This window comes from Agelaius tricolor, unplaced genomic scaffold (genome assembly GCF_023055355.1).
Source record: "Agelaius tricolor isolate 1412-34295 unplaced genomic scaffold, bAgeTri1.0.p SCAF_44, whole genome shotgun sequence".
Taxonomy (NCBI): Eukaryota; Metazoa; Chordata; class Aves; order Passeriformes; family Icteridae; genus Agelaius; species Agelaius tricolor.
The window spans coordinates 3,330,259-3,346,495 of record NW_027269304.1 but is presented as its reverse complement, the minus strand read 5'-3'; the positions used below and the strand labels follow the sequence as shown (position 1 = coordinate 3,346,495).

General features: G+C 43.2%; 1 protein-coding gene across 1 annotated transcript in view; it reads left to right on the top strand.

Annotated features, from left to right (window-relative positions):
- The window catches only part of MSH3 (mutS homolog 3), a 95,259-nt gene that overhangs the window by 60,250 nt on the left and 18,772 nt on the right, over positions 1–16,237 (top strand). Inside the window, exons 14-19 of the mRNA XM_071455147.1 lie at positions 2,271–2,458; positions 4,913–5,081; positions 7,686–7,750; positions 9,658–9,774; positions 11,356–11,463; positions 13,051–13,165. Coding sequence (XP_071311248.1) covers positions 2,271–2,458; positions 4,913–5,081; positions 7,686–7,750; positions 9,658–9,774; positions 11,356–11,463; positions 13,051–13,165 — 762 coding nt within the window. The remainder of the gene's footprint in view (positions 1–2,270; positions 2,459–4,912; positions 5,082–7,685; positions 7,751–9,657; positions 9,775–11,355; positions 11,464–13,050; positions 13,166–16,237) is intronic.

Here is a 16,237-nt window from a genome sequence, read left to right as displayed (position 1 = left end):
CTAATGGGTGTCCTCTGTCCCACAGAACTCTGTGCTTCTGTAAAATAGATGAGCTTGGGTTCTCCAGAAATACTCCAGGCGCAGTGTCTGTGGCCCTCCTCAATTCCTAGCTGTGGTTAAATTGCATTTTGGCTAATACTCGATTCTGCAGTTGGGTACAGACATTCCTTGGGAATAACTGCAATGTAATAAATGAGAGAATTTCCTTAGTTCTTGCATTTCAGTGTGGGAAGGAAGAGAAAGAAACATTTACTTTAGGGAAGAAATTGAAAGACAAAGGATGACAAAATAAAACTGTAGATGTGTTCCATGAAATAGTGATTCACTGTAGCCTGCCTCTTCTGTGAGCAGTGTTGTGCTGGTCACCATACAGTCCTGTCCAGAAATTAAATTCTAGATTGCTGTGGTAGAAGAGAAAAAAAAAGGTTAGAACAGAAGGATGTGGCAGACAAAGAATATTATATATCCTACTGCCTTCCTTGCTTCCTCAGGTGAGGAAAATAAACTGATTTTCTTTCGGTGCTGTCTGTTGACTGACTGGAGAATTTCAGAAGGCTAAAGGAGGAATGTTTCTAGAGATCAGTAAAATAGGAAAAAATACCAGCATAATTAGTTATGGACAACCTTTTTTAAACTTTATGAGACTGGGATGTCCTGGGAGTGTGACTGAATGCAGCAGGGTTTGGGAGCCCTGGTGTCCACAGGACTGGGTGTCCCTGTGCTGTGCAGCACCAGTGCAAACCCAGGGAGGATTGCAGAGCCAGCACTGCCCCTTGGGGGCACTGGCAGTGTGCAGGAGGGGTGGGAACTGCCCAAAAAGCCCTTCCTGAATATCGCTGCCCGGGGGTTATGTACAGACCCCAGACAGGACAGGGCTGCTGGGAACGTGCCTGGAGCTGTTTGATTTCCCAGCATCAGCCTCATTCCATGGCCATGGCAATGGGAAGATGCCACCAGCTCACATCCCAGGCAGCAGACACAGAACTCAATGTCACAACTCACTTTAGGAGTTTTTTGCCCAATCCCACAAAGCAAAAGCACATTGACAGTGTTTATATCTGTACAGTAAATATTCTATATTGACAGTAGTTCTGTCCAATCACTATAAGCACAGGTACCTGTGGTTAAACAGTGCTTGCTTATTTCAAATACAATACCTGCTTGTGAGCCTTCAAACACAATGCACAGAGCTCCATTATTAAGCTTTAACCTTCCTAATGTCTTGCTAGATAAACTTTCTGTAGCTTAGGGAGTTATTCTAGACAAGTGTTAATAGACAGATCATGGCTCTATTTGTCCTTGCTTTTCTACTTTTTAAATAATTTTTCTGCTGACCAATCTCATGGCTACTGCTCAGCTCCAATCACAGTTCTGCTGTCTCTGGGGCCTGCCTTTTGCAGCTGTCCCAAAAACCTCAGATTTTGTGGATTCCCACACCTGAACAGGATCTGAAGGTGACAAACTGTGCTGGCACTGGGGAGCACCCAGAACCCTACAGCAAAGTGCTTGAGGCGCAGCACAGGTGGCTCAGGAAGGGAGGGGAGGCTCTCTTGTAGAGCTGGTGCTGTAGGTGGGGAGCTGCTTTGTTTAGGGAGGCAGCTCCTGCCCTGTGGGTGTCACAAAGGAGGCTCCGGCAGGGCTGTGTGTGCTTGGCCCCAGGGTGGGATGTTCCCTTCTGCAGGATGCCCTGGATGGGTGCCTGGATAGGCAGGAGAATCTTCCCTTGTGCTGAGGAGAGGATGAGGAGTGGGCTGGTGTGTCCCCTGTCCCTCCAGGCAGGGCTGGCAGAGCCCAAGCTGTCAGTAGCTTCCAGCACTTTAAACAGGGTGCTGGGTTTCCCTTTCTCTGTGTTTTTTCTTCTCCTCCCTGTGTTCTTGTTCCCAGTCTCTCCCTGTCTGTGCCTGACCTTGCCTTTCAAACCCTGCCCTGTCCACAGGGCCATGTGGACAAGGTGTGGTGCTCCTGACATCACCCAACCTGCTTTTTTTGCTGTTTGCACCTTTTTGCCCCTTTTCCTGCCTTTGTGTGCACATCTGCCCCCAGCAACAGGAACGCTGGAGATCGGCTCTTGACAAAATCCTGAGGGCAAGAGATGGGACGATTGGTGTGGTTAATTAAGCCCCCTAATTACTGGGGCAAGATGGTGCAGCTCTGTTACTGTCCATATATTTTATTTGCATGCCTGTCACATTTTGCAAAAGCAGAAGAACCCGCAAGTGAAAATGCAATGATTGTAATGATTCAGACATAATGATTCCTTCCCTTCTCAGTGCTCTACCCAGGAGTTCTTCTTGATAGTCAGCACCCTGTCTCGTCTGGACTTGGAAATTCAAGCTTTTGTCCCAGTCATACAGTCCCATGTGAGATCTCCTCTATTGAAAGATGCACTGTTGGAAATCCCAGACCTTCTCTCCCCAGTAAAACAGTATTTAAAGATCCTTAATGAAGAAGCAGCCAAGTAAGTAGAGAAGATACATGATTTTTCTGTGCCTCATAGCCTGAGTAAATGTGTTCACTTATGCAAATTATGCCTCTTGGTTTAATACACCTCAGTTTTATATTTTTATTTCGTATTTATGTGGGTACAGTTCCTTTTGTAAAGGTAAACTAGGTGAGGCAGTATTTTGCCTAGAGGGTGTCTGCCTCAGGGTGAATGAGTTTTTGAAAGTTTCTCATCTGCTTTGGGAGATGAATTTACAGGAAAATACATTTTGCATTATGTTAATTGGTTTAACAGCTTTTTAATTAATTTTTTTTAAGAGGAGCTATTCCTTTTGAAGAGAGGCTTGACCTTCAGCAGAGCTCTGATGTCAGCAATGTGCCTTCCACTGTTTTTGTGGAAGCTTCCTCAGAACTGTCTGCACTTTTTGTCTTGTTTATGTCCATTGTTGGTCCATGAGGAAAAAAAAAGACAGAGGAGGAAGATGCCGGGTTGGAATTAATATATGTTATATTGGAGAATACCTCTAAATAATTAGCTGTGTACTGTTTGTTCTGGAGCACTGCTGCCTCCACTGTCATCCCTGGATTCTTTGCTGAGGTTGTGGCAGAAAGTTCAGTGTGTTGTTATATGGGGGCAGCACAGTCTTAACTTTTACATTGAGAACAGACTAAAAAAAAAATACACTTTATTTATAAAACATCTTTATCTTTTCCAAACTGAGATTGAAAAATAAATCTGAGAATCAAAGCCTAGAACTTTATTTTATTTGCTTCTGATTTAGAGTTGGACCCAAGGAGTATAAATTTAGAAGCTGAGAGGGGCAGAAGGATTTCCTCTGCCCAGTGGCAAGGTGGGATTATGAGATTTCTGCTGATGCCTGGTGCCCAATTATAGTTGTGACAGTTTGTGCCAAAACAGACTGTATCTAAATCATACCAATCTAAATTATACCAGATTTAGTGTAGGTAGTTTCAAAACATGGGGTGTTTTCTTCTGTCACTGTACTAACAATGGCTAGAATAGTATACAAGATATAAATGATTTGTAGAATGGGTACATTGTATTTACATTTATTCAGAATGATTAAGCCAATTTACTTTCTGGCCTTTATATATCTCAAATGTATGTGGTGGTATTATTTTTACTCAAAAACATTTCTTTCATCAAAATCTTGGCTTCTGCTCACATCCATCCATGCACACAGATGCCTGAGCACAGACTGCATCATGTGTTATTTTTGTTATGAGGTGTGGATAAAATCCTGTAATTCTTCTGAAAAGTAGCCCTTCCTCCAGGTTTTGGGGTTTTTTAGCAGGGAGATTGAGATTTTGGGATTTCTGTTTTTGAAACTGTCAACATTACAATTTTTTGTAGGCATCACATAGGAGTGACAGTCTTCACAATCAGCTACTGGCTACTAGGGATCTTTTTTTTCTTGCCTTGCATTCCCATGGAAACTAGTCTAATTAGCACGAATTTGTTTCTAAAAATTAGTATTGTACTTTAAAATGGCATCTTCACTGTCACTTATGTAATCCCAGTGAGGAAGGAGTGCACAGCCAAAGCTCAGCTCTGTGCTGCCTGCCATGCCACTGGCTCCAGCTGCAGCTCCAACTTGCAGGCCAAGGGGCAGTGGAGTAAGTAGAATATTAGATTTTTTTATTGCTTCCATGTTGTGGTACTTTCAGTTGGCTAATTACTTGCTCTCCACATATTAGTTTTCAAGGTAATTATATAATTAACGTGCACAGTTCTGTATTGGCTCTAGAATGCAAAGTTATATTGCAATTAACTTAGGGCTGATCACAGTGCTTTTTTATTGTTTGCCTGATACTTACTAGGGTAAGTGAAATTTTTTGTTATTTTTGTTGACAGCTGTATTTTTAATTGCTAGTTCAGCTTCCCAGTTTTAACCATTTGAATGGCAGTGCTTGCTTCAGGTTTCAATCCTGACTTGAGCTAGTGCTGCCAAAACAGTTCTGTCATTTTTTCTGGCACTGAAATTAGAAAAGGGCATTGTTTTGCATGTGCTTACAAGTATTCTGGGTAATCTTTTCTGGACAAAAGAAGGAAGCTGCTCTGGGAAAGTACTGATGGCATTCTGCTTCCATGAGGGCCTTGAGGGGGGGATTTTTCCATGCAATCCTTACAAAAATGTGCCCACATTTGGCCAGATTCTAAATGTGTTGAAAATCTGTGTTCATGGCATGCAGAAATCACCTGAAATTTCATGTTTAATTGCAGTACAGGTGTTGTCAGCAGTTGGGGTGCCTTTCTGCTCCTGTCCTGAGCACAGGAGCTTTCAGTGAAGGGGCTCTGCTATGACCAAGCACCTGAAAATCTGTACTCAGAGGGGAATTGAGCTAATGTTCCAACAGACAAAAATAACAAAATAAGGATGCAGCTGGTAGAACTGAGGTACCTCTCTTCCTTTTCACCATTGTTTTACCTGGCATTTCTCTCGGGTAGGACTGGAGATAAAACCCAGTTGTTCAAGGACCTGACAGACTTCCCTGCCATCCGAAAGAAGAAGGAGGAGATCCAGGATGTGCTTTCTAAAATCCAATTGCATCTGCCGGATATTCGTAAACAGATTAAGAACCCTTCTGCAGAGTATGTTGCAGTTTCGGGTCAAGAGGTACTGTGGGCTTTATTATGTATGACTGTACCCATCCTTGCCTGGAAAATAGCTTAAAAGCGGGACTTAGCTGGAACTGTGTTCCCTGAGTGTGGTGCTTCATGAGGGCATTTGACTATAATCTTTTGTACAACTTTGAAGAGCAGCTTTCTTGCTGTGTGACTCCTTTATTTGTTAAGTCAATCACTTCAGTGACTTAAATAATAGAAGCACAGTAGTGGAGTTGAATATGGTTCGGTAATGCTTTGCTTTTCTGTCTGCGTAAAAACACATACTTCCAAGGTTAATTGTATGGCTATTAAGTACTGGAATACTCTCAGAGAACCAGGAAGCACAGCATTTGGTTAATTTGAAGAATGGTGAAAGGATTTCTGAGTACTGAGTCAGACTGTAATTTGAAAGATGGGAGAGGAGAGGGAACAGTATTAAAGAGTGACAAGTGTTGTTTTAGTTCCAATTCTCGGAAATGGTGTTCTGGACTGGAACTTTTCCTCGTGGATGCTGCACGAGTGTGGGCAGGATGTGATCCAGCCAGCTGAGAGGTTCCGTGGTGAAAAACGAGAGACAGCAGCCCCTGCCACGTTTGTGGGGAAACTGAAAGGAGCAGTCAGGTAGCACTGCTCAGTGTTCTCTTCTGGAACTGAGAGTAGGAAGCTGGGAAAAGCTCTGAAACAGAAAACTGGGGAAAGAAAGGAGTTAGGAAATGGAATGAGAGGGGTGAGCAGAAGAGAGGAGTGGGTGAGGACAGGGACGGAGGGGGCTGGAATTGGCCTGTGGGGCACTTTGGAAGCTGAGAAAGTTCCAAAAGATGCAGGAGGGAGGAAATAGATACTGCTGAAAATGAGGGAAGGGATGAATTAGAGACAGCAGCCTTTGATAAAGACCTGTTGTTGGATGTTCCTGTGGAGGGTGAAGCTGAGAACAGGAAACACACGGCCCAGGAGTCGGGTGGGCTGTCAGCACAGGGGCTGAAATCCAAAGGAGAAGTGGAAAAGTGTGTTTGAGTATTGTCTGAGGCAGGGAAGAGCAGGATCTGAAGGGTTTCTCTCAGGGAAGCTGGGTTAATAGCTGCCATCTGTGTGAAGTAAAGGAAAAGAGAGGAGCTGATCAAAGAGAGGAGAGCATCCGAGGAAGTACTGAAAAGTGGTTCCAGAGGCAGCAGTCACTGCACACATTTCAGAGGGGAGGCCTTTGCAGCAGGGCAGAAACCTCTGCAGACAGAGATATGTCTGGGTGCCTTGATGAAAGGAGCTGCAGAGGCTGGGGATTGCTCTTAATTTCATGACATCTGGTGTGAGTGTGCAACAGACACCAAATGAGGCAGCAGAGAGGGGTCAGGGAATATGGTCAGTGGGAAAAAGAGAGATGCCAGAGGAGTGGAAGTAATGGAAACAAAGTTGTATTGGAGGAATAGAACACAGGACTAGAATAGGAATTTATTTCATTTGAGCTCTTTCTTCCTCAGATCTGTATGTTTTATTCTTCCTGTGTTCTTGTAACACCCTGATAAATGTGAAATTCAAATGCTCTTTCACTACAGAGAAATACCTTGGAAGTGCTTTGGGCAAATTAACATTTAGTGCACCCTGTCCTTGCTCTATTCCTGTGTTAGGATTGTTATCCTTGTTTATTCTTGGGGATGACTGCTGGCTCCTCTGGAAGTTTCTGCCTAAATCCCATTAGCCACAATGGAGGAGTTTTTCCAGACATGGCTCTTGTGGCTTTCTGTAAATGTGGTCAGGTTCTGTGTTAACCTAATCTCTGCAGGAAATCTGTTTTCCAGCTGAATTCTGTGACGTGAGACTGCCTCAACTCTCTGACACCCAGGACCTCAGGCTATTGTTACAGAGATAACTGACATGAATCATGTGAAACAAACACGTAGATGTCAGTGCTCTGAGCACCCTGGCACTGCTGCTGCTGGTCCCTCTGCCTCCCTGTCTGACCCCGAGCCCACTCAAACCTGCAGCAAACTTCTGCAGGTGAACCAGGGGGACGTGTGTCAGAACCCCAGCTTCTTCTGGGCAGGGAAGAGCTTTCCCTTCTGGGCTGCTCCTTCTCTTCAGGCCGAGCCTGGTTTTCCATTGTATTTGCAGGGAATGTCCTGATGAAGGCAGGAATGATGAATCTGACTCCATGTTCTCAGAAGGCTAACCTATTACTTTATTATACTATGTTATATTAAACAATACTATACTCTTCTATACTAAAGAATACAGAAAAGACACAGACAGAATGCTAAAAATATAAAATGAAAACTCCTGACTCTCTCCAGAGTCCTGACACAGCTTGGCCCTGATTGGCCAAAGAGTGAGAACAACTCACAGCAGAATCCAATGGAACAATCACCTGTGGGTAAACAATCTCCAAACACATTCCAGACAAGCAAAACACAGGAGAAGCAAATGAGATAAGAATTGTTTTCCTTTTCTCTGAGGCTTCCCAGCTTCCCAGGAGAAAAACCCTGGGCCAAGGGATTTTTTCAGAGAATGTGAATGCCACAGTTTTCCTCTGGTGCTTGCATTCTCTGGATAAATGATGATTCTGATTCTCTGGCTTTCCTGACTTCCCGTGGTGTGTAACATTACATTTCTGTTATTTCAGTTTTTGATAGAAGTCAAGAATTCCCATAAATCATCTGTGCCATCTGACTGGGTTATGGTTAGTAGGTACGTAAAATGTCTTTGAAGTTTGGTTCTGTTTTAATTCAGAGGAAAAAACAAGGTATTTTGGTATTACAATTCATTACACACATATTCTCATTGTCCCATGTGTTAAGGTTTGTTGGGGGTTTTTTAAGCTGAGAACCCAATCAAACTGTAAATCTATTGCTTAAAAGAAAAAAAAAAACCAAACAAAACTGAGAATAATTGATTTGTTACAACGTTTGTTTTTACACAGTGCATCCTCAAAGCACAGAATTACTCATTCAATTCTTCAAGGTGCATGTACTGGTTTCAGATCTATGGCCTTGATTCAGTTGTGCTTGTAGCTTGCACATGGAAATCCTCCATACAATTTTGATTGTTCTTGTTTTATTCAGAAAGATTAAAGTAGCTGTGCCAACATCTGCTTATACATCTTGGTGAATTCAATGCATTTAAAATATAACTGTATTTACACATACAGACTAGTTCTTCTTCTTTTGGTACTTGTTCTAATGTAAGCTTGATTTTGGATAATTTTCCAGCAGGTGAAACAGAGATGGACTGATTTATGTAGTTGGCTTTTTTTCTTTTCAGTCATTTGATTTATGATTTGAATGGTTTGAATACCTGAAAGTTACAATGTCCATGTAAATACTGAATTCTCTACAAGCCCGAGAGTGTAATGTGTGAGCACAAACGTCTCTCCCTAAGCTGAACTGTGTTGTGATGCTCTATTCAGTTATGCAAGAATTAACACTCAATTCTCTTTTAATTAAACTTCTTTTAATACTGAGCAGTGCACAGATCAGACAGAATTAACATGGTGAACAAATTGCAGCTAATCTGGATTCTGTAAAAGAATGCCTGGATGTGCCAAATTGAGTCCTTAATAAAAACACACAAATGAATAGCAAGTGAAAACTAGCAAGACAATCTGTATTAACTGTGTTTATTTCAGGCTTATGATGGAGTTTTCCTCTTCACAGTGAATTTGTTTTTGTCTGTCTGGGTGTGTATCAGCCGGCCATGCACCCGGGCAGCTGTTGCTGAGCAGTTTTGTTTTGTGCTCTGGGGTGATGATGGCACGCTGGTGCAGGGTGTTCCAGAGCCTTCTGAGTGGGCAGCAGTGCCACTTCACTCCCAATGGAGGTCACTGCCCCCATGGGAGAGCCTTCCTTCAGCACAGCCAGTGTGGGGGCTGGCGGAGATGAAGGAAATGAGTCCAATTTGGCCTGTGGATGGAGCAGCTGATTGCTGGGTGTGGAAAAACGTCAGTCACTTGCTTTTCGAATTTTAGAAGTTTAATAGGAATAAAATGGTTATAAAAATAGTAATACAATTGGAGTAATAATAATTGGACAATTTGAATTAGGACAATATGAGACAATAGAGTTATGGACAGCCTGGGTACCTTTTCTGGGCAGCAGGAACCCGAAAAAGGACCCACATTAACAGAGGATTAACCCTTAAAAGCAACAGCCTGTTGCATATTCATATACATCATACTTCATGTATAAATTCCATTCAAACACACGATTCTGTCTGGTCATCATCATCTTCTTCCTCTGAATGCTGACAGTGCCTTTGAGGTGGAAAGAAATTCGTTTGTTCTGATAATGGGGCAATACATTCCATTTCTCTGAAAGATTCAGGTGTCCTGTGGCTGCCATCTCCCTGCAAGTCCTTTCTTTAGAAAAAGTATCCTACATAGCACGGTTTCTATTTTAACATTTTTTTAATATAACCTATAACTATATTTAACACACTACTTAAGAGAATTAATACAGCATCGCTTTCTAGCACAACACATATAATATTCATTTTAATATTTGCGAAAAGCCGGTCATAAAGTACATGCATTTTTGCATTTTTCACACTGGGTGGCCTTGATCCCAACGAGCTCTGTGTGTCTCTGTCTCCCCGTGCAGCACCAAAGCCGTCAGCCGCTTCCACTCGCCGCTGGTCACGGAGAGCTACCGAGTCCTGCAGCAGCTCCGCGAGCAGCTCGCCCTGCTCTGCGCCTCTGGCTGGCTCTGCTTCCTGGAGTGAGTGTTCCACCCTGCGCCCGGCTCTGCGACACAGCAGGGACGCCAAATGGAGGCGTGAATAGTTGTGCACAGCTGTAACTGGCTGGTGGTCAGTTAACGTGCTGTTCTTCCTTTTAAACAGCTTTAAATGGCTCAGGGCTGAGCCCCAGCCCTGAGACCAGCAGCGGTGTCTCTGCCTTTTAAAATTCTGGTGGAAACACACCATTAAGTATGCAAGGTCTTTCCCAAACTCTGAGTAATAATACCACAAGATTAACAATCTGAAAGTGCAGCTGACTCTGAGTGAAACTGAGCCTAGTGGGTGTCATTGGTTTTATTATATTACTCTTTAACATTACACAGTAATTTTATTATTCTTTATATCTTATATGCTAGATTGACCATGAGAGTTACTTAGAAGGTGGTGGGAGTTTTGTTGTCCCTCACATCTGGCACATGTGTTTGTCTGAGATCAGAGTTTTCAGTGGGGTTATTTGCCTGTTTAGCCAAAAGATCTTACAAATGGGAGTTTTAACAATACTTCCTGAACTTCTGAATGCCTTTAATTTTTCAGTTGCCTGATTATCTGTTTTTTTTTACTTGCATGAATTGCAGAACTGCTGAAATTGTTCCTCTTGTCATGCAGTGATAGCTTGCAAGACCTTAGCAAATCCCTGCTCAAGTTGTCTCACTAGATTTGCTTCCCATTAGGAGCCCAGAAATTCTGAAAATCGAGTAGAAACTGGAAAGACATTCCAATTGACATGTCTCCAGCTGTGTTTCCTTTGCAGTACTGTAAAAGAGTTGTCTCCACGTTCACTTGTCTGTTCTCAGCAGTGCTGCAGGAGAGCAGGAGACAAAAAGGAAAGACCTGTGTGTAGGAAAGTGCTCTTCTTTCCCACCCCTCCATTCATTTATGTCTTTGTTTATTAAATTTTGCTCCCCTGCTGGTTTTATATTCTATATTGTAGCTTTGAGACTAGGAGAGAGGAAAAAAGAATTCCAGAGGACTAAGAGAATGAACTCCGCTGAAAACTCTGTTCTCCTGATAATGTCCTTATTGTACTGGGGAAGCAGCCCCATAAATTGGAAAAGAATTCCTGAATTTTCTGTTGTAGATACCATAATTCATTGAAATTTTAGACAAATCCTGCGTTCAGAGTCTCTTAGTTTGGTTCTTCTTTGACAGTAACTTACAGCTGAATCAACAGCTGAGGCTGAACTGAGGCTGAATCAACAGCTGGATCCAGCTGCTGGTATTCTGTATAAATTCTGATAAATTGTGGCATTTTTGTACACCTCATTTAGGCAGCAGGGATCAACTGCTGACCCTTTATGAGCTAGCTAATGAATTTAATTTTGCCTGATTTTCTGTGCTTGAACAATAATTCACTGTTAGAATGGGAGGTGAAGTCCACCTTGATTGAGGTCCTCATGTTCTGTCTGATACACTGCTGGGAGATTTGGATTCAGAGTGACTTAAAGAGCACAGGAGCTCTGTGAGGAGCTTGCATGGGGTGCATTTTGACAATCCTTTTGTATTTGTGCGGAATTGTTTCTTTCCCTGTTTTTGTGTAACTTTTCCCCGTTCTGATGCAGCCGTTTCAGTGAACATTATCACCCCGTGTCTAAAGCCATTTGTCACCTAGCAACTGTGGACTGCCTGTTCTCATTGGCCCAGGTGGCCAAACAAGGAGACTACTGCAGGTAATCAATTTTTAATTTTTAATTTTTTTACGTAGGATTTAATGCGGAATTATAAGAGCGTACTTAAAAATAAATTATGTTTTAATATGTGTGCCGAGATAAAAATCACTACTAAAATTGTTTACAGTAGTTTCAACTTAATCTGATTTTGCAGAGCAACACTTCTGGACTTAATGCAAATCTGTAAACAGTGCAGTTCCAATTTGACATGCTAATGTTTGTTGTTTGACCTGAGTCTAGTAGGTGATATCTTACTTACACGTAAATAAATGCTGGACTTTTTTTATGTCCTTCTGTAAAAAATTATTGGGTTTTTATTCTCAGACAGGTCTGACTTTATGGTATCTTTCTAATACGTAAGATATTAGAAAGTGGTATCTGTGTGATACCTCTGTGGTATCTGAGGTGTGTTTGAAAGGTGTATCTCAGGTAATTAATAGTAAATATCAGCCCCAGCTTGCAGAGCAGTGGTGATGCCTCAGCTGGGCTCACGTGTAAGAGCTGAGCTGCTGCTTCTGCCCCAGACCACACACAGGCAGGGGGGTGAAGAGAAATCCACTTGCAAATACTTCTGCTTTGATACATCATTAAAGATAATATTGATCACTTCTGGGCTCTTGGGATCTTGTGTGTCTCTCTATCAAAATCTCTTTGAAAATAATTGCTCACTTATTTCGGTGTACTGGGATGAGAAAACAAACCGAAATCTGATTAATTCACTGTGCAGAATGTAAATAATTCACTGAATTTCAGAGTGGCTTCATAAACTAGCAGGGAGGCGACTTCTCAGTGAAACCTCAGCTGCAGGGAAGGTGTCAATAATTAATTCTGGAGAACTGCTGCAGGAAAGGCTGGGCTTTAGCGTTACCTTGGAGGAGTGTTGTTTGGTTTGCGGGGATGGTTCCCTGCCTGCGGCAGGTGAGTGCGCGGGGCCGGGGGCAGAGGTGCTGGGCAGAGGTGAGCCCCCCTGGCAGGGGGCTGCTGCAGGCCCTCCCTCTGCACAGGAGGTTCAGCAGGGCTCTCAGGCTGCCCTGCAGCTCAGGGTGGCCGTGTGGGCAGTGCACAGGCCACCATCTGCTGTTGGAGTGTCCGCTCTGCAGACTTCAGTGAATCTCAGCTTGAGGAGTGCTGTTGAAGACTGAGATTGTCCATATGCTGGTTTCATCCCAGCTGTACAATTGTTGAATTACCTTTGTGCTGAACGCCCCCCACCATTATCAGGTTTTATCGCTTTCCCCAGTGCTTTGTGTTTGTAGGATGCCATTTATTTGGTCTTCATTTTCCTTTAAAATTTCATTATCATTCTTCAATCCAAGAGAAATCTCACTCCCCTCATCTTTCCTTTGAAGTCCACTCAAAGTGTTAGTTGATTTCAGTCCTAGAATTCTGTGGCTTTATTTTTCTCAGACAAAGTATTCTTTAGAAAGTATTTTCCTTAGAAATACTTGATGGCAGTAATTAATTTTTATAATTTGTATCTTCTTCCACAAAAACTTACACCACAGGTGACAGTCCTGCAGGCTTCAGTTACAGTAGTTGTACCTATTCAGTTACAGAGAACACTGAGATTAATTTCCTGTTTTGCAGGCCAACTGTGCAAGACAGTCGTCGTGAAATAATCATAAAAAACGGGAGGCACCCTGTGATTGATGTTCTGCTGGGAGAGCAGGATCAGTATGTTCCAAACACCACTGGCCTCTCAGTGAGTACCCAGAAAGTGACTGAGGTTCCAAATCACTCAGGGCAGGAGGCTGGGGTGAGCTTCCTGGGCAGCAAGTGGGAATGGGTGGTTTGAATCATGCAGCCTGCTGGGCTGCATTTCAGAGAGGTGTTGCTAGATGTCACCACATCTGTTCTGTCCCTCTGCTGATTTCATTGCTGCCAGGTGCTCTCTTTACAGCCTTGCTCAGTCTCAAGGCATGAAGAAAAGGAAGGTAATCTCAAAAATTAGGAAAATGGGTGTTTCAATCAAATGGTTATTTTCCAAAAACAAGTGAATAATTACAGGGTTTTTAACAGTGTCATCATAGGGAGTCTGCATTTTGACAAACTGTATCTAGTGTTTGGAATCTTTTAATATGCAAAATACAAACTATAGGTCAAGTTTTTCAGACTAGTTCTAAGATTGCTTGTATTTTTTAAATGTATTTTTCTGCCATGCAGTTTCCTTTCTCTATGGAAATATTAATGTCATACAGCCTTTTTTTCCTCATAAACTAAAATCTGTCTTTTAAATTACACGCCTATTTGAAGCTTTTCGTTAAATATTTATCTCTCCATATACTTTTATAAATATTAAATAGCTGTTCTTAATGAATATAAAAGATATCCTCACAACTTCTCTCTGCCTCTTTATGCAGTAAATGTAGCAAAGGTATGAAACAGCTGCCAGAGTGGGACATTGCTGCAAAAACAGCACTCGGATGTGTGTGTGTTTCTTGGGGAACATTTTAAAGTGCTGTTCCATACAGAACAATGCTACAGATATTTTGCAATACATCAGAGAATGTTTTCAAAATTATTTGTCAACTCCAAACAAGCGACAGATGGCACTTCCAAAAAAATGCAGCATGTCATTCAGGAATCATCATGCACTTTTCCCTCTTTAGTCCCATTCTTATGCTGGCTTTCTAAATACTGAATATTACAAAACCAAGTGATCATGGCAGAATCACTCTTGCTTCTACAGTTCTTTGAGTTCTCTTTATCTTGAGAGAGGTGGGTGGGAACCAGTTTATTAAAGCATCTCCAGTTTTCAACTGATGTGTTTGAATCAGCAGGAAAATACATCTCCTGTCATGTTGTCAGCTGAAATGTTGTCAAATATCTAACTTGAGGAAAAGCTTTTTTTTTTTCCTTAATCCCCTGAAATAAACAGCTTATTTTTCCATTCCCCCTGTTCTCCTCAAACATTTGTGGGTTGTTTTAGAATTGTTTTCTTCAGCCGTGGATTCTAATGAGATTTTGGCTCCTGGCTGCATCAGCTGTGAGGAGAGAGGGGTTCTCTGCTCTGGTGTTGCAGCAGATTCTGAAAACCAGAGCCCTGGCAGAGCAGCCATCAGTCCCACAGCACGGCTGGAGGGAGCCTGGACAGACACCAGACACATGCAAAAAATTCATGGATCCTAACATGAGCTTGGGAACTCATTCTGGGTTTGAGTATCTGTAAATTCTGGTGTGCTGAGCCCTGACAAAGTTTTAGTAGCAGTGCTGAGTTACACTTTGGAGACTGGAATGTTGTGAATTTTGTTCTCGTATAGTCATGTGCTCTTCATTACATCCAGTCTTTTATTCCCATTAATAGCATTTTTTACATTTTGACTGCATTGTGACTTCTGTGTAGATGAGATTTATTTTTTTTTGCGAAAGCTGATCAGCTTTGTACATATAATAAATACTGACGTCCTGTATCTTCTCCAATACTTGAATTATAACATAAATTACAGTCCTGGCTGTGTTCTGTGTGTGTTCCTGTGAACAGAATGAAAGGCCAGTCTGAAACCCAAGTCTGTGAAGATTCTGAGACCTGCTGCATGGAGATCTGCTGGCTGCTGTAACCACAGTGCCTGATCAGTGCCAAGTTCCCCACATAATGTGACTAATGTCATTGTGCACAGCTTGTCCTGTCTCCTTGCCTCTCCCACAGGGCAGTGGAGACTGCTGGCTTCTCTTCAGATCATCACTTGGTGCATTTCATCAGATGCACCCCTGGGAAAGTCTAGCTGTGTGATGTCCTTGCATAACTCAAGCTCTTGATCTCAACTCAGGCTGTGAGAGAGCTTTATAGGTCCATTGACAAGTTTTAATTTTGTATCAGCAGTTGTCTTGCACTTGAGGAATACAATTTTATTGTGGAGCTGCAGACACATAGCAGTACTGTGGGGAGTCTTACAGCTGAGATGAGTTCTTGCATCTGATCTCATTTTCTTGGGTCTGGTTTTAATGATGAGAGACACTGATGGAGTTTGGGCATGGCCTGCTCACAGCATCTGTGTTGCAGTCAAATACTGCCAGACTCAGGAATGTCTTGATGCCTTCTTGTAGCCACCCTAAATGCCCTTTTGTCATACCCAGCCAGGCAGTTATGAGTGTAAAATCCAGATCAGGTCTTTGCCTACCAGATCTTCCCATTTGACAGTGAGAGCTCAGACTGGAGAGGAATCCAGATCACAGCCAGATTTGGGCACTGCTGGCTGTGCTGGAAGCTCACAATTTTCTCCCTTTCTCCAGAGAAATTCTGCAGATTCTCAGAATGGTTTGGGTTGGAAGGAACCATAAAGCTCATCTCATCCCACCCCTGCCATGGCAGGGACACCTTGCAGTGTCCCAGTGTCCAGCCTGGCCTTGGGCAGTGCCAGGGATGCAGGGGCAGCCCCAGCTGCTCTGGGCACCCTGTGCCAGGGCCTGCCCACCCTGCCAGGGAACAATTCCTCATTGCCAAGATCCCAGCCAGCCCTGCCCTCTGGCACTGGCAGCCATTGCCCGGCTGCTGTCCCTGCAGCCCTTGGCAATTGTCCGTGTCCATCTTTGCTGCGGCCCCTTCAGGCCCTGCCAGGCCACCCTGAGCTCAGGCCAAAGCTTCTCCTGCCCAGGTGAGCAATGGCAGCTGTGCCAGCCTTGGCTGCCGGCAGAGCTGCTCCATCCCTCTGCCCGTGCTGGAGCCTCCTCTGGCCTGGCTGCATCCAGCCCTGCATCCCTCAGCATCCCTCACTGCTCCCCGTGCTGGTGACCGAGTTCCCTGATTATTTCTTGGCTGGAGAGCAGGAAGGTTCCC